This window comes from Sapajus apella, unplaced genomic scaffold, assembly GCF_009761245.1.
Source record: "Sapajus apella isolate SASKATOON/1434 unplaced genomic scaffold, GSC_monkey_1.0 scaffold59, whole genome shotgun sequence".
In the NCBI taxonomy this organism is placed as follows: Eukaryota; Metazoa; Chordata; class Mammalia; order Primates; family Cebidae; genus Sapajus; species Sapajus apella.
In genome coordinates, this window is record NW_022436999.1 from 3,447,720 (window position 1) to 3,469,581 (window position 21,862).

The window sequence follows — 21,862 nt, forward strand, 5'->3', positions numbered from 1 at the left end:
AAAAAAAAAAAAAAAAAAAAAAAAAAAAAAAAAAAAAAAAGTAACAAGCCAGAAGTTCCTGACCCTGAGGAGGAAGCTGTCAAAGTAAAGCACTAAAGAATCCAGAGTATCAGAGCACAAAAGGCACCAGAGAGCTAGTCCATGCTCATTTCACCCTTGAGTAACATGAGGTCCCTTCAGTTACTGTCAGTCAAAGGTGGTGCTGGGGCCGAGATGCCCATGACCCTGACTCAGGGTCCTGGTTCTTCATACCACAGAGACCAGACTGAGGAAAGGCTTCCGAAAATGCAGACTTTTAGAACTCACTGCTGCCTCAGGGGGCAGAATAGAAAATGAAAGTAACTGGGCTCACCAGGTCTGGCTCCTTGCTGTAGGGCAGTATGCAAGGACAGACCAGCATGGAGAAGAGACACATATGCCAGGATCCTCCCTTAATCATTTAACCTCTTCTCAGTTTTATTAGGTTGGCCTACCTGTAGCAGCCTATTTCTAAGAGGGCCACCTATTTCCCTCGTTGGTTCAAGATCTCTCCACCCACTCTGTCCTCATCTCAGCAAAATTTGCTCTGAAAGGGTCAGACAGGTTTTTTTCAGCCCAAGTTCAAATTGGTGGTTCTCAAAGTGTGGTCTTCAGACCAGCAGTAGCAGCAACTGCTGCTGCATGTAAGAACTTGGTAGATATGCACATTTTTAAACCTCATCCCAGACCTACTGAATCAGAAGCTCCGGGGATGAGACCCAGCAATCTGTGTTTAACAAGCCCTCTAGAGGAATATGATGCTAGCTCAAATTTAAAACTCACTAGTAGAAATAACCTCAAAGGTCCAGCCTGTTGATTCTCTCTTGAGTATGTGCCTCTTATCTGGCACAACTGAATGACCTCTAGAATTTCAAATCTGGGAGCCCACACACCTACCATTGGAGGAAGGCGGAGCTTCCCAACTCAGTATATCCTTCTCTTGCTTCCAGGGTTCAAGACCTTGTGCAAGAGAGTACAGAAGGTGAGGATGGAACTCTCTTTAAGCCCTAACCAGAGGCTGGGAAGCACAAGCGTGAAAAAAGGTCCTGATGACTGAATGGCTTCACCTAGTACTGTGAATAAAACAGGACCTTTCCACACCAGCTCTAGGCTGGTGAGACCAGCCTTCGTAAGGGACTCAAGTGGGCCAACGCACCTAGGCCTTTCCTTGACTGGAGAGTTTGCCTGAGGCTAATCTGCCCAGATCCCTGCCAAACTGTACTGCAATACTTGGTCTGCAGCAAGGCTGGCTTGAGCAGGACGCTCAGGGGGGTGCTCTGTAAGGTTTCAACATGACGACTGCAGAATACACCAAGCACCTACTGTGGGTCCCCCTGACACTTCCTGGTATACATCATGGGGGAGAGTGTGTTTCCAATTGCATGTGCCAGGCAGTGAGCACTGTGATGTAGAACCTGACATCTCAAGTACCTCCACCACAGCCTAATAAAACATAATTAAGAAATCTGCCAGCTCCCTCTCTGCTTCCCTGTTCTTTGCCCCAAACTGCTCTTCTTAGCCTTCTGCTTCTCCAACTCCTAATCAAGTTTCATTTCCAGCAGGAACTCTGGCTTCTCAGAGGAAAATGACTGACTTCTAGATCACTCAAAATCCTGACTATGACAGCCTTGTCTGATATAACCAGTTATTCATAAAAAAGAATTTTTTTTTAATGATCCCTCCTTTCCCTTCTCATCTTCTTTACCCCAGGAATGACACATTATCACATTTAGAAGTCCAAGCTTTAGATTCCATAGGTTTGGGCTTCAAGCTCAAGATCTGGGGCTTTGTTGGAAACTTGTGTTTCATCTTGTATACAAAGGGGGCTATTAAATGCCAGCCTCCAACCAGGGATGGATGGGGGATTAACCAGTTAGTGTTAACGAAGTGCTCTGAGCAATTCAGAAAAGAGATGCTGACTGAAAAAATAGTATTATAATAATTCTTTCCATTGGAATAGACTTTTATTATTTAGGCAGGACTTTTACATATATTATATCACTTAATCCTATTATTCACAATCTTAACTATTCCTACAAGGCCAGGGTTTGTGTTACTGATGACAGATTTTCTGAATGCTAGGGAGAGGAGCCAGTTGAATAGCAAAAGACTCTAAACTGCCTAACAACAAGGTATTGAGAACAACAGCATAAAGAAAGGTTTCCTTTGCTAAAGGCCACTCTAAGGAAACCCGAGATATATCTCTGCTGGAAGTCACAATAGTTCTCCACACCCTTGAACACATCAAATCACAGACAGTCCTCACCCCAACTTCTCCAATTACCCCAGCCCAATTCAAGACGACAAATCCTGGAATACATCTGAAGGGTTCAGACGCCAGCTGCTCCTCAACTTTTCTCCCTTCCCCAAGCAATTAAGAACCTCTGACACCCTCCAGCCTCCCCATGGAATTTGTGACGCCAGCTAAGACCCACATGGGACCCCACATGGTGCATCAAACTTGCTGAAATAAGGAACCTTTGTCAGACATGCCTCCTAAGAGCTGGCTGAGCTAAGGCAAGTGATGAGGGTCAAGAAGCATGTACTCCTGTGGCCTGTCCTGAGTGACTTCTCCCCTCGGACCAGAAGGGCAGCCTCACCTAGCCCATCATTTCCTGTCCCATGGTTAAATAGGTGCCCACTGCTATTCTTCTCATCCCCAATCCTCTTCTACAAATTGCACCTAAAATTAACACCCTCCTCCAACCCTCTTTCCGTTCTTGTTTAGACGTGTTCAACCTCTTGATTCATTAACTAGTGTTTGTTTTTTCTTTAACCCTTTGATCCTTGAGATACTCCAGGAGAGCTTGTTTCTCTTCTTCCTCCTGCTCCTCCTCTTCCACAATCCTAACATTTCAGCCAGGACAGGCACCTGCCTCCGCTAGCAGCATCTTACTCCTCTCTGGGTGCTTCTTCAAACTGTGTTTTTGGTGTGCTCAACCTAAATCCCTGAATTCTCAGGCTAAGGTTAGACTTTAGTTTTCTTTTTTGAAACTACAGCTACTAAACACACTCCACCAGGGTAAAAGAGACCAGTTCTTCGTCCACAGGGCAAGAAGCAAACAAGTTTGGGGAATACAGTATATCAGACACCCAGTGTTACAACAGTGACATGGGAAGTTCCAAGGAAAGGGAGTGCTGAGATGAGCAGAGCAGACACTATACTCTCTTCCTCTCCTCCTTCCAGGCTCCCCGCAACAGTGGGCTGTCCCTGCCACTGGCAAGTGCCACATTATAACAATGATGATGATAACGGCAACATTTCATCTTCACCACAAACCTATAAGGCATGCATGTTATCATCCCAATTTTACAAATATGAAGAACTGAGGGATGTAGAGTTTCAGAAACTTGCTTAAAATTCCACATGAGTGGCAGAACTAGCCTGTCTGGCCCAAGAGACTGCCTTCTTCACCTGACTATGCCACCCTGTCTCCTGCCACTAACTCCTACTTGCCTTTAGATCGCAGTGTAGACTTCTCTCCCTCAGAAAAGCCTTCCATGACCAACTCAAACTGAGTCAGGAGACCGCTGATGAGTATTCCTGTGTAGTGCAGTGACTTCCCTGACCATAGCATGTATCACATGGAATTGTTCTATTTTCGGTAGCTGGCACAGTCTTGGTATTCAGCAGGAGCTCAACGAGTACTTGTGGAACATATCAGAATGCTAAACCATAAGCTCTGCATTCCTCAGTGCAGAGCACAGTTCTTGGCTGCGGATGCCCTCCTCTCACAGGCTTACTACATATGATTAACTTCTGTCAAGATCCAGCCTAGTACCTCGTCCCCAGAAAGCCCTCTGTGGCATTACACACCTCCTGCCCACCTTATGTCAACACATACTTGCTAGAGGAGTTAACGTTCATGAAAATGACAAACCCAATCTGTCCCACAGCAACCCTAGGGTTCGGAGCAAGTCTGTAGTGTTCATGTACCATGATGTACAGAACAATGGGTTCACGTTCCCCAAAGCTGCAATTCCCAGAGGTCATAACAAGCTGGCCAATCCCTTCAAATCAAAGTCAGTCAAGATTCTAAGGCCGGGTGCGGTGGCTCATGTCTGTAATCCCAGCACTCTGGGAGGCCAAAGTGGGCGGATCACGAAGTCAGGAGTTTCAGACCAGCCTGACCAATATGGTGAAACCCTATCTCTACTAAAAATACAAAAATTAGCAGGGCATAGTGCCGTGCACCTGTAGTCCAAGCTACCTGGGAGGCTGAGGCAGGGGAATCACTGGAACCCGGGAGGCAGAGGTTGCAGTAAGCAGAGACTGTGCCATTGCACTCCAGCAGAGCAAGACTCTATCTCAAAAAAAAGATTCTAAGAGTTGGAATCCTGCTCCTAGGAAAACCTGTCTGACATCTTCCCAAGAGAAAGAACTAAGACTAGGAGCTCCTGTTAATTCCATTTAAGAAATACACTCAAAGCCTACTCTCCTTCCTTCAAACCCTATTAATTCTAGTGGTAAGGGAGACGGATGATGTCCCACAGAGGAAGCTGCACTGGACCTTGAAGGATAAAGAGAAGTATGGCAGGAAGAGGCAGGAGGTAGAATTCGAGCCACAGGAAGAACAGGATGAGAATAGGCTTGATGGTGCTAATGTTTAGTAAATGAAGGAGTCGTCCCTTAGCCTTGATCTTTAGAAACAGATGTAGAGGTAGAGGAAGCTGTGGCTGCAAAGGCAGTAGGTAAGAAAGTGAAGCCAAACCCAAGTGGCACTTTCTGAGCCCCTTTCTCATGTCAGGATATGTTTAGAGCCAGTATGATTTTCATATACATTCCAACTTATTTTCACTTCCCACTGGTAATGAAAGCCTACCTTTTCTCCTTCCTTGCACTACGCAATTCTTACTCTGCAATAAAGAAATACTTGAGGCCGGGCGCAGTGGCTCACGCCTGTAATCCCAGCAATTTGAGATGCTAAGGTGGGCAGATCACAAGGTCAAGAGATGGAGACCATCCTGGCCAACATGGTCAAACCCTGTTTCTAGTAAAAATACAAAAATTGGCTGGGCATGGTGGCGCATGCTTGTAGTCCCAGCTACCTGGGAGGCAGAAGTTGCAGTGAGCCGAGATCGCACCACTGCACTGTAGCTTGGTGACAGGGCAAGACTCTGTCTTTAAAAAAAAAAAAGAAAGAAAGAAAGAAAAAGAAAAAAAGAGAGAAAAAGAAAAAGAAATACTTGAGACCGGGTAATTTATTTAAAAGAGATTTAAACTGGCTCATGGTTCTGTAAGCTGTACAGGGAGCATAGTGGCATGTGCTTCTGGGGAGGCCTCAAGAAGCTTTCAATCATGGTGGAAGGCAAACAGGTAGCAGACACATCACATGGAGAGAATGAGAACAAAAGGGAGAGAGTAGGGTGGGGAGAAGTTGCCACACACTTTTAAACCACCAGATCTCATGCGAACTCAGAGTGAGAGCTCACCATCAAGGGATGGCCCAAGCCATTCATGAAGCATCTGCTCTCATGATCCAAACACCTCCCACCAGGCCCTACCTCCAACACTGACAATTATAATTGAACATGAAATTTGATAGGAATATACTTTCTTTTCTTTTTCTTTTTTTTTTTTTGAGATGGATTCTCACTCTGTTGCCCAGGCTGCTGTAAAGTGGCATGATCTTGGCTCACAGCAATCCGTCTCCCAGGTACAAGCGATTCTCTAGCCTCAGCCTCCCAAGTAGCTGGGATTACAGGTGCCTGCCACCACACCCGGCTGATTTTTGTATTTTTAGTGGAGAAGGGGTTTCACCACGTTGGCCAGGCTGGTCTTCGAAATCCTGACCTCAAGTGATACACCTGCTTCAGCCTTCCAAAGTGCTGGGATTACAGGCATGAGCCACTGTGCCCAGCTGGGGACATACTTTCAAACTATAGTAACTCTTCATTACCTACTAGGATCCATACAGGGTTCAAAATCCTCACCCAGCTATAAGGTAGCATACTCTGCAATGTACTCTTCTAGGAAGGTGGCCTGGGCCCTCTCTTTTCTCTGCAGAAGAGCCCCACAACGCCTGCATCCCTGAGGTATGAAGACACTTTCACATGCTCCTCCACTTCCTCCCCAGAAGGCTGGCGACAGAATACTATGAGGAACCATCACTCAGTCGGGAGGCCCCACACGCTGCTACTGCTCACAGGGCCGTGGACTTGCTCCTGCTTTCCTCACATGGAGGACAAGCCATGATTCTGCATCCTCCTATGGGGTAACCCCACCTATGGAGTACCTTTCCCACGATGAGTGTGTTGAATCTGCTGGGATGATCACTGGCCTGGTTATAGCAAATGAGCAACATACAAAGGATTTTGTCCCTGTGATCAATTAGCTTATATGCAAACACATACAGAATCAAGAACAAAGAGCAAAAACCCCAAGAGTTGTGTGTAGAGTTATCAAAGCTCAGAGAGGTGTGTGAGAAGTATAAAGCAGACAGCCACACAGCCTACTGAGGGGCTCCCGCTAACTTCATGGGCCACTAATCAGAAACTGTGAGCAACCATGCAGTTATCAAGGAGCCTTAGCAGGGCTGTACTGGCTCAAGACTCCACTGGTTCCTTTCCAATCCAGCCTCTGGATTGAGATCAGTGGGGAAGAGAGAGTTCCAAGACTTTTCTCTCATCTGCCACCAAGCCTCTCTGTGCTTAGACTAGTGCTCAAGAAACACTGAGAGGCTGATCCTCACACCCACCCACTCATAGTCTAGTGTGCGACAATCCCAATGACATTCTCTGATGCCTCTTACCATAGCCAGAGTCAACAAGGCCGAACCATCAGAACCCAAGCCAGTGACAACAAACACAAAGGTCGGCCCTCTCCCAAGGTGACATGTGTCTACTACATGGGAAGAACTGATCAAGCCCTTTGCATTTTATAAAGTGTTGCTCGTTACTCAGAATAACAAAGGATGAAGCAGAATTATTTCATAGCCCTGTTTTTACTTGGTCATAACTTCCTGAAACATTCTGTGCCCTCTCCCCATTGAAATACCAAAAATACTTTTGTGATTTAAACAGAATGAAAAAAAAAACTTGGCTAAGAAATCCTGAAGAGAATCTACCTTCCCTGTACTACTTCCGAGAATTATGAATGACTAAACAATTCTCCTTTAAAAGATTTGGTTACTGGCAAAGCTAATAAGTCAAAGAAGTTAAACAAGAAAAAAATCTCCATCACCAGGGATGCCAATAAATCTGGGTAGAAAAGGGCTCCTAAAAGAAGAAATATGAATATAGTTAAGAAAGGCAAGAGGAGGCAAAAGGACTATCAAATGGGAAAAAGATATTTCTTATTTTTAAATTCTAATGTTATATTCTCCCAGATGTGTTTTGGAATCATGTAAAATGCAACCTTTCAATCACATCACTGTGCTGATAAAACATGTCTTTAAAAGAACAGACCTTGGCATTCTCATACTTAATATGTAAGGTTTCAAAACTGACTCCAAATGTTCCTAACAAATAGCATCCCTGAGGAACATCAGCTCTGAAATACCAACAAGGCAGCCTCCCTGAAGAGGACAAAGAGTTCACAGTGAGATCACTTAGCTGATCTCACTCCAGCACCAACATCTCAGAAGGGTATTTACCATTCTTTGCTACTCACCTTCATGTATGGGAAACCAACGTGTGTTATTTGAGAATTTAGGGACTCAGGAAAACCTCATGAATATCAAGGATCTAACTCTACTACTCAATATGCACTGAATTGAATCAAACAGAATCCAAGAGATACAGAAGAAATACGGAGCACATTCCAACCCTGAGTCTGTCTGAACCAAGCAGCTGTGGCTGTGTCATAAAACCAAAGTGTGGAGTGATATCAATTGGTGCTAGGATCCGATCTTCCAATATGGGAATTATTTCTGTACCTGGTAATGTTCCAAATGCCCTACATATACTACCTTATTTGATCCTCACTACAGTCTTATAAAGCAGACATTATCATCCCCATTCTGGTGAAATACAGACAGTGAGGTCACGAAAATTATCCAAGGCAACACAAGTAGCAAGGAATACAGGAAGTAGTCCAACCCAGACAATCTGACTCCAGAGTCCATGCTTTTCATCAGACTATGCAGTCATTCCAAAAATCAAGGTGAAGGGCTGAAGCTCATAACGGTAGCTAGATATAATACTGAGCTATACTCATGATCTCAGTGGCTCCATGAGAGCTGCAGGTGGTATTTACTATTTTGAGGTGTACACGAATTGAAGGTGTACACTCCACTTCATAAAGACAGCTGTGTGAAGAAATCCTAGGGACAATCCTGTTCTTATAAAGTTATAGTCAGTTGGGCACAGTGGCTATTAATGCCTGTAATCCCAGCACTTTGAGACGTCGAGGCACGTGGATTGACTGCGCCCAGGAGTTCAAGACCAGCCTGGGCAAACCTGGCAAAACCCATCTCTACAAAAAAATATAAATAAAATTTAGCCAGGCATGGTGACACATGCCTGTAGTCCCAGCTACTCAGGAGGCTGAAGCAGTAAGGTGGGATGATCACTTGAACCCGGGAGGCAGAGGTTGCAGTGCGCCATGGCAGTGCCACTGCACTCCAGCGTGGGTGACTGAGTAAAACCCTGTCTTAGGGGGAAAAAAAAAAGTTATAGTCATACCCTCATCTTCCAGTGAATTCGGATTTTCATGTGTTAAATTAGCTTAAGATGAGGTCGATGAACAGGGCTGGAAAGAAGTCAGCAACCAGGGCACTTCTCATTAACACTGTACCACAGAAAGGTTGTCTCCTTAATGTTACTGTCCCTCTTGGCCCCAAAGCTAAATCTGAGGCAGGCCAAGGTCACTCCTGATCTGACCACAGTCCAGGCAGCAGACACACCAGCACAGGCCACCATGGCTCCTCACACCCTCTGCAGACTCCTACTCCTGACTGATGCACTAGAATCTTCCAGTGGGTAAGAAGAGGTGAGAGGCGTTCATCTGGAAACCTACCTAGAATCACTGAAGACTCTGAATGCTAACCCTAATTGTTTTATTAGCACCCTGTGGCCCTCTTTTGCAGAAAGTCAGGTAGGTAAGAATAACCTCTAAGCTGGCAAGCGAGCAGGGTAGTGGGGCACTATTGCTCAGCAGATGGAATCTGTGTTCAATGAGGGCTTTAACTCAATTGAGACCCAGTTAACGTGGACTCCAGGTTTCTTTTATTAGAAACTTACAGTGCAAGGGTGGTACCATGTGTTGTCAATGTTCTAAACATGGCACAACAATTAGTCAGCAGAGGGTAATTTCTCAATGCCTTTTCATGACATCAGGGTTCAACAAGCCCTATAATGACCCATCCAGCCTCCCACCACAATCCCTAAGTTTTTTTTTATAGTCACAGGTAATTACACCATGGAGAGATGACATCACTTTCATCAACAGGGTTTGCAGCTGACAGGAAGATGCTTTGCGGATGTTTTGGGAACTACATCCTCATTTAGCAAACAATTTGCTATGGTCTCTATTGTTCCTTTCCAAGAATAGAACCACCTTGGCAAACCTTGTGCCTAAACTGGAACCAGACAACCAAGAGCCATCGTAGATGAGAACAGAAACAACCACAGAGGGAAACATGGTAACCCAGAGATGACTCCGTAACCCTTTTATCCATCAGGAGAAAACATGGTCTCTTTCTTCCTCCACCAGAATAATTTTCTGGAGGTTGATCTGAGCACGTCCATCAGGAAATACAAAAAACAGGTTTCAGTGAAGCCTGCCATTCATCACAGGTAGTGTGGCTCCCAGCAAAGAGCGGGGGCAAGAGTCAGACATACTGAGCACAAATCCCAGCCAGCCTCATCACTTAAAATCATCAGTCTCTAAACAAGTTATCGAACCTCTCCTCTGGCTCAGTTTTTCTTTTATAAAATGGTTACACAATCAACTACCCTGGGTGTTCTAAGAGCTTTATATGGAATGATAACAGAGCCTGACACATATATGATGCTCTATATACATCAGTTTCCCACTTGTCCTCTCCTCTCAACTCAGTGAACATTATCTCTGACTCCAGGGTCCTTCCGAGATGAGGTGAGCCAGGGCCACCTACCAACATCTCTCTGCTACGGGCCAAAGCCAAGTCATCTCCCAGAGAACCTAGCTCTCAACATTTTCCATTTTCAATGAAAACTAACTGCCTGACTTTCTCACTGTCATATAGAAATGCAGATGGGTGTTTCCCCTGATATTCTAAAATTGTTTTAGGTGATTGTGTGATATTTCACATGGCCTAACATGTCATGGCAACATTTTAAGGGGAAAAAAAAAATCAGAAACAAGTAAAACAGTGAGTATGTTTAGTAAATAAGCTTTGGAAAAAAAGAGAATGCAAACAAAGGCTTTTTATGAGTCAGCAAGCCAGTTGGACTGAGATCAAACTATGCAACCATGAGCTTTCTGGACGGCAGTGAGGATTCCCGAAGTAAATTAATCCCTCCTCACTGGTCAAATTTGATAACTGCTCCAAAAATCTCTTATCTCCAACTCAAACAGTACTTTGTACCGTAAGTTTTATATTTCAATGACAGCAAAGAATATCATCTGCATAAAAAGTCTACTGCATACTGTGACTCAACAGTAGGTCACATACCAATTCTGTTGTTGTTTGGGAATTACATCACACATTTTATTTGCCAAGTGCCTTCCAAACATTTTTATTAGTCTACACAACACCAACTTAACATTCTTAAGGATTATTGTTTCTGTTTTGCAAAAGACACAGAGGTCAGGTTATGTGATTTGCCTCAGGCCAGACAGCAAGTCTCAAGATTACAGGTAAAATGAAACAGTTGGGAGATCTGAGAAAGGCTGCTACATGGAAGAGATCTTAATTCCTCCTAGTCCAAGAAAGGCAAATTGGGCAGCATGTGCATAGATTTTATTTTTAATTCTGATCTACCCACTGCATGATGTGACTAGGTGTGAAGAATAAGATATGTCTCCTTTTGCCCGTCTTAAAAAGGAAACTTTTCAATGATTTTCCCAATTTAAAGGAATGACCAAGGGAAAGCTTGACCCAACACCTCTCTAACACTTTCTCTGCTATAACTCTAAATCTCAAGCTGTAGATGAGAGAAACCAGTATGGAACCTGAACTTTAAACATGATGTAATTCTACTCTATAACTCTCAAGTACCTCTTCCTACATGATTTTTCCTGCTAAATCTTAGATTGTGATCAAAACTGTGATATTTGATGATGAGATGATATAGATGATGATGACTGTGGTATCTATGACCAGAGATAATGCAGACAAATTGCACCCCAGAGGATGCCCACTACCTAGGTCTACTAGGATTCTCAGACATGAATGTGCATGTACACACACATACAGCTGGGGTCTACTACAGCCCACTGGATAGCAAGGCTGCATATTTTACAAGCACCCATTTAAAAATGTCTCTGAAGTGTGTGTTCAGGAACAGCTACAAGGAACAGGTAAGAAATCCAAGAAGGAAGCCAGGCACAGTAGTTCACACTCATAATCTCAGCACTTTGAAAGGCAGAGGGGAGAGGATCCCTTCAGCTCAGGAGTTCCAGATCAGCCTGGGCAACATAAAATATATTTTTTTAATTAGTTGGGCATGGCAGTGCATGTCTATGGTCCCAGCTACTCAGGAGGCTGAGGTGGGAGGACTACTTGAGCCTGGAAGGTCAAAGCTGCAGTGAGCTATGATTGTACCACTGCACTCCAGCCTGGGCAACAGAACAAGGCTCATCTCTAACATAAATAAATAAAAAGAAAAAGATAGAAGAAATGCAAAAAGAGGAAAAGACATTTTCCTGAACTAAACTGCCTTTTCTCGGCTTCAGAGTATCTGAGATCTTGGTTTCTGGGCAAGCCTGCTTGGCATGCTGCTTATGGCAGGCACAGCCATACAGGTGTATTTTGGGTTTCAGGCCTAGAAAGGGTACCTCCCCCACCCCCAGAAGTCACTCCAAAGAGAGAGAAAAACATTGGTGGCAATTTGGTACACTGGATCTAAACAAAGGTGAACCCTCTTCCCCTGCCAGTACACGTTTCATGGGGAGTAAAAAAGACTTGGAGGTTGGGGTGGCAGGGAGGGAGCACTCTTTGCAGGTGGGGGAGGGGAAAGAAAAAAGAGCCACCTTTCCCATCCTGGTCTGAGCCCACACTGTAAACAGACACATTTTTCCACAATGGAAAATAATAATCTCTTTATTAAGCCAGTATGGAACCTGATAATTGATTTCAGACCTTGAATGGGAAGCTGGGAAGGTGTGGGTAGCAGGAACATGAGGTGGAGAATGGGACTCATGGAGCCAACAAAAGGGAGGGTAGGGGTAAGTAGAATAGCTTCATGACACTAAACTGTGGGCCAGTTTGCCAACTTCTGCTCTAAAGACACAGTGGTGAATAAGACAAAGTCACTACACTCTGTGGTTCTGGCAGGTCACAGTGGTATGCCAGGCACCAGGCTAGGCCCTGGCCCTACTATTAGCTGTGAGACTCTGGGCAGCAAGAGCACAGTTCTCTGAGGCCCAAGCTGGTTCTGACTAGTCCTTCCTTCCTTCCTGCTCTGACAGTCATTCCATTCATGTGCATACTTATTGAGCACCATATGTTCTGGGCTGGGGGAGAACCTCTTCTACAAAGACCCAAATATTTTAAAGCCTAAACATTTTAGGCTTTTCAGGCCACATGGTCTTTGTTACAACTACTCAACTCTGCCACTGTAGCACAAAAGCAGCCACAGACAATATATACATGAATGAGCATTGCTGTGTTCCAATAAAGCTTTATGGACACTGAAGTTTGAGTTTCATATAAATTTTTACATGTCATGAAATATCCTTCTGATTTTTTTCCAAACATTTAAAAATATCAACAGTTAACTGCAAGACTACAAAACCACATGGCAGGTAGGATTTGGCCTGTGGGCCAGTTTGCCAACTTCTGCTCTAAAGACACAGTGGTGAATAAGACAAAGTCACCATACTTTGTGGTTCTGCAACTACTATTTCTAGAGGCCTCCTCTGGTTTTGGAGTGACCCTATAAATGGAGGCTCTGCTTCATTTTGTTGCACATTGGTGCATCCTGGTCTTCTCTTCCTTTGAAACCTCATATAACCATGATGCCCACATTGTGGGGTCCCAATCATCATGGCCCCCTGGATTATGCCAGGGGCTCCTCATGACCAGGGAGGAAAGGCTTGGGTTAAGTATCAGAATGGGATGGAAGGAAAGGCAAATCTACATGTTGGTAGTGGAGAAGGCTACAATGGAACAAAAAATAATCAGTAATTGTTTCTTCCAACAATTCAGAAAAAAAAATTAGCTGAGACTGTACTATTATCTGTTTATGTTGGGTAACGGGGTGGTGGCAGCTGATAGAGAATAAAAGAAATAACACTAAACTGTGGAGGCTCTACAGCCATACTATACCACTCCCCTACTGCTCCCACCAAAGTCCCCTTCCAGATTCTAGTTCAGAGATCCCTCTACAGGAAACACATCCACGGTGAAGAAAAGTGCCATGTATGTGTTTTTAATGAAGTCCAGTAGGAACACCAGTACTGGTGAGTTCAATGGTGATTCCAGAGCTCACAGACACAGAGGTAGGTTGTGGCACACCACCCAGAGGCCTACTGTACACACTCAAACAGGTCCTTTCTAAAAGGGCATTTTGTCTAGAGGACCACACAAAGACCACCTAGAAGGATCTCTAGAGCACTGCTGAAGGGAACAAGGGCTGTAAAAACTCAAAAAGGCTTAATGGGTTGGGTGTGTGGCTCACACCTGTAATCCCAACACTTTGAGAGGGCAAGGCAGGTGGATCACCTGAGATCAGGAGTTTGAGACTAGCATGGCCAACATGGTGAAACCTCATCTCTACTGAATAATAATAAAAAATTAGCTGGGCATAGTGGCATGCACCTGTAGTCTCAGCTACCCGGGAGGCTGAGGCAGGAGAATCGCTGGAACTCGGGGGGTGGAGGTTGCAGTGAACCAAGATCATGCCACTGGACTCCATCCTGGGCGACAGAGTGAGACTCTGTCTCAAAAAAAACAAAAACAAAAACAAACAGACAAAAAAGGCTCAATGGTGCATTTCTAGCCCCTGCTAGGGCCCCTCCAGCTCACTCTCTTCAACCACAAAGTCCTTAGAGTCATGAAAGCATTTACTGAAGGACAAAGAAGTGATTTTAAAGGTTATTCCAGGTAAACCCCTTCATTCAACAGAGGGAAAGCTGAGCCTCTGAATGATTAAGTCTCTTGCTAAGAGCACAACATCTGTAGTGTCAGTGACCAGGTCCTTTTTCACTACATTATAATTCTTCAATTATGCACTCATTCTGAGAAAAAGCACAGAAAGACAAGAAACAAACAAAAGAGAGCTAACAATCATTACATACTTATTGTATTACCTCAATCTTCACAATCACCCAATGAGGTAGGTACTATTATTATCCCATTCTGTAGCTGAGGAAACAGAGGCTTGCAGCAGTAAAACAACTTGTTCAGCGTCACAGGGCAAGCAAGCAGTGAGAACAGGCACTGAACACAGGCAGCCTGATTCCAAATCCCCCCAGCCCCTGCTATCCCTCCCCTACCCTCCCCCGATTCTTAATCTGCATATTGTGTTCCTTATACCTCTGTCCTCCTTATGATTATGGCTGGGGGAGAGGGGTGACAAGGTTACCACCGGCAGGGTCCCACACACTCCTCCTCCAACTGGCTCATCAGGCCCCAGAAGGACTGGCTCCCTGCTATATTTACCATAGCACAAAAGCCCTCCACCCTCTGCTCTCCCTGAAACTGCCTGCCAGGAGAGTCCCCTGTTCTAGTCTTTAGATAAACAAGAGTATTAAGTGTTTTTCCACCCACACACAGAAGGCAGGTCAGAACTCACCGGAAGCAAGTCCGTCTCCAAGCAGGGTACTAAGGATCACCAGCAGAAGGAACACTCCATGTCCCACGGAGGCCACGGCCAACACTGAGGTGCTCTTTGGTGCTATCCTGCCATGGCACATCTTTTATCCGTCCAAGTTTTTTTAAAAAGAAAAAGATTTAAAATCCAGAAGAATCCTGTAACCAACAAACAAACAAGGACACAGACAAAGTGAAAACTTCAGCCATAAGTAAGTTAAAAGCAGCTACTTTGGTAAGGAAACCATAATCACACAAAGTTGACAAAATTCTAGCAACTGAATTTCTGCTGCCAGGAGAGACAAGCACAGAAGTGGCTTTCAACTCCTCCCTGGGGAAACAAGGCCTGCAGGGTGCTGGTGCCAGGAGGTGAGCTCTGTCTCACCTGGGTGTCAGTCAGGCACAGCAGGGCTTTCAGAAACTGCCTAGCTCTGCCCTAACGCCTGCCTGGAGGCTCCAGCAGAGAGGGGGCTATTGACACAGAGCTGCTACACCCAAGTCAAGTTTTGCCTTTGTCACTTGGACTCAGAACAAGTTCAACTAACCAAGAGAGAGAGAACACGTGTGTAAAGGGAGAATACACCGCCTAGAGAAGGAATGCAGCAGTGGGAGCTGAGGGCCCTGGCCTGCTTGCTAAACTGCCAAAGGCTGATGAGTTGTAGGATCTGACTAGACAGCTGTGAATCTCAAAAATTGACTGATTAATCAAAGCTCACCCAACACACCTGTGACCACATTCTGTTGGCTGTCCCTAACAAAGACAGGGAGAGGGGAGGAGGAACAGGACAGGACTTAGAGAATGGGCTGTAATTGCTAATTAGCCCTATCACCCACCCACTCTAGTTCAAAGATTTCAGAAAAGTAGGAACCAGAAGGGAGAGAGAGGGAAAGAGGGAAAGCCGGGGAGGGGGAGAGGGGGACAGAGAGAACCAGAGGTGAAGGCTTTAAAGATTTTCTTTTTTTTAATTATACTTTAAAAATATACTTTTCTGGAGTACATGTGCAGGTCGTGCAGGATGCCATGGTAGTTTGCTGCATCCATTCCTCCACCCCGTCACCAACTTTAGGTATTTTTCCTAATGTTATCCCTCCCAAATCCACCACCGCAACCCCCACGCTATCCCTCCCCTAGGCCTCCCACCCTGCAATAGGCCCCAGTGTGTGATGTTCCCCTCCCTGTGTCCATGTATTCAACACCCACTTATGAGTGAGAACATGCAGTGCTTGGTTTTCTGTTCTTGTGCCAGTTTGCTGAGAATGATGGTTTCCAGGTTCATCCATGTCCCTGAAAAAGGCATGAACTCATCCTTTTTTAATGGCTGCATAGTATTCCATGGTGTATATGTGCCACATTTTCTTTATCCAGTCTATCATTGATAGGCATTTGGGTTGGTTCCAAGTCTTTGCTATCGTAAACAGTGCCACAATGAGCACACATGTGCATGTGTCTTTATAACAGAACAATTTATAATCCTTTGGGTATATATCCAGTAATGGGATTGCTGGGTCAAACAGTATTTCTAGATTCTTGAGGAATCGCCACACTGTCTTCCACAATGGATGAACTAATTTACACTCTCACCAACAGTGTAAAACCATTCCTATTTCTCTACATCCTCTCCAGCATCTGTTGTCTCCAGATTTTTTAACAATTGCCATTCCAACTTGCGAGAGATGGTATCTCGATGTGGTTTTGATGTGCATTTCTCTAATGAACAAAGCTGGAGGCATCATGTCACCTGACTTCAAACTATACTACAAGGCTACAGTAATCAAAACAGCATGGTGCTGGTACCAAAACAGAGATATAGACCAATGGAACAAAACAGAGGCCTCGGAAGTAACACCACACATCTACAACCATCGAGCTTTGACAAACCTGACAAAAACAAGCAATGGGGAAAGGATTCCCTGTTTAATAAATAGTGTTGGGAAAATTAGCTAGCCATGTGCAGAAAGCTGAAACTGGACCCTTTCCTTACACCTTATACAAAAATTAACTCCAGATGGATTAAAGATTTAATCCTAAGACCTAACATCATAAAAACCCTAGAAGAAAACCTAGGCAATATTGTTCAGGACATAGGCATAGGCAAGGACTTCAGGACTAAGCACCAAAACCAATGGCAACAAAAGCCAAAATAGACAAACGGGATCTAATTAAACTTAAGAGCTTCTGCACAGCAAAAGAAACACTCATTAGAGTGAACTGGCAAACAACAGAATGGGAAAAAATTTTTGCAATCTACCCATCTGACAAAGGGCTGATATCCAGAATCTACGAAGAATCAAAACAAATTTACAAGAAAAAAACAAACCCATCAAAAAGTGGGCAAAGGACATGAACAGATATTTTTCAAAAGAAGACATTTATACCAGTAATGATGAGTATGAAAAAATGCTCATCATCACTGGTCATTAGACTTTTATTTTCTATAAGCCTTTAGGGAGGCAACTGGATTGACGATACATTATAATACATCATGATGTGGGCCTATTGTATTTTAGTTGACTTATTTGATTTCATTTGCCAGTTATTTTAGTTTACAATAGGTATTCCATATAATATTATATTTCCTTTTTTTAAGTTACACACATACCCTCTTCTCCATTAATAAGGCTTATATGCAAAGATTAGGGAGTCTGTCATCTATAACCTTAATAAAGGATGTCTCTGGGACTCTGCCCAGAGATATTACCCAGATCTGATTTTGTTTGTTTGTTTTGAGACAGAGTCTTGCTCTGCTGCCCAAGCTGGAATGCAATGGCATGATCTTGGCTCACTGCAACCTCCACCTCCCGGGTTCAGGCAATTCTCCTGCCTCAGGCTCCCAAGTAGCTGGGATTACAGGTGCCTGCTAGCACACCCAACTAATTTTTGTATTTTTAGTAGAGACAGGGCTTTACCATGTTGGCCCAGTTGGTCTCAAACTCCTAGCCACAACCCCCCACCTCAGCCTCCCAAAGTGCTGGGATTATAGGCATGAGCTTCTGCACCTAGCCCCCGATCTGATTTTAATCTGTGTCTGAAGCGTAACTCAGGCCTATGCTCCCTTCCTAAAGAGGGTAACTGAAAAGCTGTCAAAAGGTTCATGAACAGAGCTGGCCACTGGTCTTCACCCACTTCCCTCTAATAATTGTGACTATGGCAGTCTTCTGTTCCCAGCTTTCACCCAGACTCCAGTTTGAGCCTTTAAAACTGTAGAACAGGTATGGTTCCTGGAGAATCTGGGGTGGAGTCTGTGAGTGACCACCAAACGATACAGAAAACTGTGTGTGGAATGTGTGCCCATTTAAGTGGCTAAGAGCAGTAAAGTCAGAATACCTAGATTCAAATCTGTTTCCTTATTATGACCTTGCGGTCAAGTCATATAACACCTCTTAGCCTCAGTTTTCTTATCTGTAAAATGGGAAGAGTAGCCATACTAACTTCATAGGGTTGATATAAGGATTAGGATAGACAAAGTGCCTGGCAAAGTGCTTGGTACTTTGTAAGGCCTCAGTAAACACTGGCTGCTGTTGCTGTTGTAATCACTAATAAGACCTGCACTTCAGGGGCCTTAGAGTTCCTCAAGTTCCACCATCTCATTTGACAGATGCCAAATCAAGGTCCAAAGGGGTTAAGGGATATGCTCAGGGGCCCCAGCTGGTCAGTGACAGAGTTGGCAATGGGCCCTTTGGTGTTGCTGTTTTAGATGCAGCCACATCAGGTAACCCTACCAGGCAGTTGTCATCCCCTGAAGGCAATAACCAGTGGATCATCAAGAATGACACCTGCATGTGCCACATCACAGCATGTGCACAAAAAATATTTAAGTAGTGAATCAACTGAGGCCACATAAGATAGTGCTTCGGTGTTCTGTGCATAAGTTGTGGTAGTCAGGAAAGACTGCCTACAAGAGGTGACGCTAAGCTGAATCCTAAATGATGTGAGATGGAAGGAGGGAGGGAAGAAGGGTGGAAGGAGAGAGGGATGAAGGGAGGAATGGAAGAGGGAAGGAAGGAAGAAGAGAAAAAGAAGGGAGGGAGAGGGGCAGGCAGACAGGCAGGCAGGCAGGCAGGCAGGAGGCAAAGAAAAAGGAGGAGGCACCAAATACAAACGGATCAGAGTACTATGGAAGCACATAACTCCTGACAAAGGCTGGAGGCAGGGGCTAAGCAGAGGGGTTTAAATTTTACCCTTATAAGGATTCTAAACAGGGAAATAAGACTAAGTTCATTTAGGAAGATCATTCTGGCAGGGATTTTAGAGGATTTTGATTGGGGGGTGGGGGCACGCGGAAGAAGAGCTGTGGGGCCTGCCAAATGCTAAAGAATCTTACATTTATTTTTTGGTGTGTGTTTTTGTTTTTTAAAGATACAGGATCTTGCTCTATCATCCAGGCTGGAATGCAGTGATGTGAGCATAGCTCACCTGAACTCCTGGGCTCAAGCGATTCTTCTGCCTCAGCATCCCAAGTAGCTGGGATTACAGGCGCACAACACCACGACTAGTTTTTTGTTTGTTTGTTCGTTTTTTTAAGACAGAGGGTGTCTTGCTATGTTGCCTGGGCTGCTCTCAAACTTCTTTCTGGCCTCAAGCAATCCTCCTAACTTGGCCTCCCAAAGGGCTGGAATTAGAAGGATAAGCCACTCTGCCTGGCTAGCATTTTATAATAAACATAGAGCCCTATGGAGAGCAACTTGTTAATATCTACCCCCCCAAAAAAAAATGCACATATAGTCTGACCTATCAGTTCTAAAATCTGTGCTAAGAAATCACATGTGCAATGACATATATGAAAGATATTCATGTACTGCTTGTAAAGGCAAAAGACTAAAGCAATCTAAAAGTTCATCAAAGGGGGGGGTGCTTAAATAGTACATCCAATATAATGAAATACCATGCAGTGGTGTAAAAAGAACAGGGCACTTCAACCTGTGCCAATATGGAATGACTTCTAAAATTAGTACGTGAAAAAAATAACTTGTATATGCATGTATTTTTAAAGGACACAAACACATACACACACACACACACACACACACACACATCTGTAAGTACTGAAAAACTCAACTCGAATAAAGCACAAGAAATTTGTAACTAATGATTGCCTTCAGGGAGGGGAAATGAGTGGTTAACAGGGAAGGAGAAAAACATTTTTTACTGCAACCTTTTATAATCTTGAGTGTTGTATTTTGTACACATATTACCTATTCAAACAAAATATAAAGTTAATGTAGCAAGGCCTTCCAATAGACCACCTGTCTTCTCTCTCAACAAACTGCCATTAAAACAAATCTCAAAAACCTAATTGCTCCCTCCCCCAGGAATATAGTCATTTTAGGGGCTCAGCACAAGGGCCATCTAGAGGAATTCTTTCCTGACACTTCACACCATACCCACCTCCAAGGTAGAAATGACCCCTTCTTACCTTGCTACGACTGTACCTTTAACAGGTTATCACACCTATTTGCTCATCTGTCTCACCATACTAGGCTGAGAGTTCCTTGAAGGCAGGGACAGTGAATTACTCAACTTGGAATCTTCACTAGCCAGCACAAGGCCTGGCATCTGACAGGCAGGCAGCAAAGGTTTGCCAAAATCATGAATACTGTAGGGAGGAGCCAGTACAGAATTGGAGCAGAGAAGATGTACATGTGTGAGTTCCTGACTGCTTTTAGGGTTTTTTGTTTTTGTTTTGCAGAAACAACTGGCTCCTCCCTTACTGCTTAAGCAGCTACCTGAGTCAAGGAACAAATTCCACCACGAAGCCTAAGAAGGGATAGGTGCAGAACAGACTGGGTGATGGAAATGGGGGCTTTGCAAAGAAAAGATAAATTGAAGGTAGTCAGTGGAGTGTTTATATGTAAGGCTAGGTCAAGAGTTAACTGTTTCAGAAATAAAAGAGCGGAAAGCTAGCCCCCAAAACTCCAAACTATTGCCCAGAATGGGAGAACCCAGCTACTGTGGAGAAAGGGCCACACTATAAATCTAATTATTTTAAGAAAGAGTCTGCTTGGAATATAGAATTCTGAAAAACAAGACCTGTTTTGGGATTGTGGCTTTAGTACATCAAGCAAAAAGAAAAGCATTTCAAAACAAGTTAACACTCGGTATTCATTATCCCTAGAGAAATATTGAGGCTAAAACTTTGTTTAAACAAAAAGAATCCGTTTCACTTCAGTATTCCTTTAGCATGTACATGACTACTTCATCTAATAAAAAAAAATTATCACTGGAGAGGAACCTGAAACTAACTCTCAAGTTCAAAACTAGCACTCAGCCATCCTCACAAGGAATATCACATGTGAACTTGGAGGTGAGACAGAGGAGAGGGCCTGCAATGACTCAGTCCCACCTCTGCCACCAGACAGCTGGCTGGTCATGAAGGCTCTGCCTTGTTTCCACATCTGAAAAAGGCTCTAAGGTCTCTCTCAGCCACAGAATTTTTCACCGCTTCTACCCTTCTCTTGTTCTCTTGTTGTAATCCAATCTCTTCCCCCCCAGTAGCCAGCTTTCCTCTTCAAAACACAGGTGAGGAGAGTCACCCTTCTGATTTTATTTCTTGGGAACTAGTGCTGCTGCCCCAACAGCCACTGGTAGCAGGAGGCCCCAGCTAGACTGTCAGCCCCAAAAGAGCAGCCTCTCCACCTCTGTAAACCCACAACATCAACAGCTAGGTGACTGTGCCCTGGCAAATGTGATATCATGGACACTCACTTCCTGTCCATAAGTTCCTCCAATGAGGAAGAACACTGACCTCAAGCCATAGCTCTGATCTTGAGGAAGCCACTTACTTCATCTCGGCCCCTGTTTCCTCATTTGTAAAGTGGGGCTGTTACTTGCTTGACTATCTCTCTAGGCTTTGTTGAGGCTCAAAAGGAACAAAAAATGAGGAAATGCTCTGTAAATTAGAAACACCCAGGGCTTATGTTTATAGTCTTAGCCAGAAGCCAAGACA

General features: G+C 44.2%; 1 protein-coding gene across 6 annotated transcripts in view; it reads right to left on the reverse strand.

Annotated features, from left to right (window-relative positions):
• SUSD6 (sushi domain containing 6) overlaps positions 1-21,862 on the reverse strand; it is a 102,746-nt gene that overhangs the window by 40,276 nt on the left and 40,608 nt on the right. For 4 of the 6 annotated variants that reach the window (XM_032245789.1, XM_032245790.1, XM_032245792.1 and 1 more), the window contains exon 2: positions 14,902-15,077. In XM_032245789.1, coding sequence (XP_032101680.1) covers positions 14,902-15,022 — 121 coding nt within the window. In that variant the 5' untranslated portion in view covers positions 15,023-15,077. The remainder of the gene's footprint in view (positions 1-14,901; positions 15,078-21,862) is intronic. The other 2 variants (XM_032245793.1, XM_032245794.1) reach the window with 1 other exon arrangement.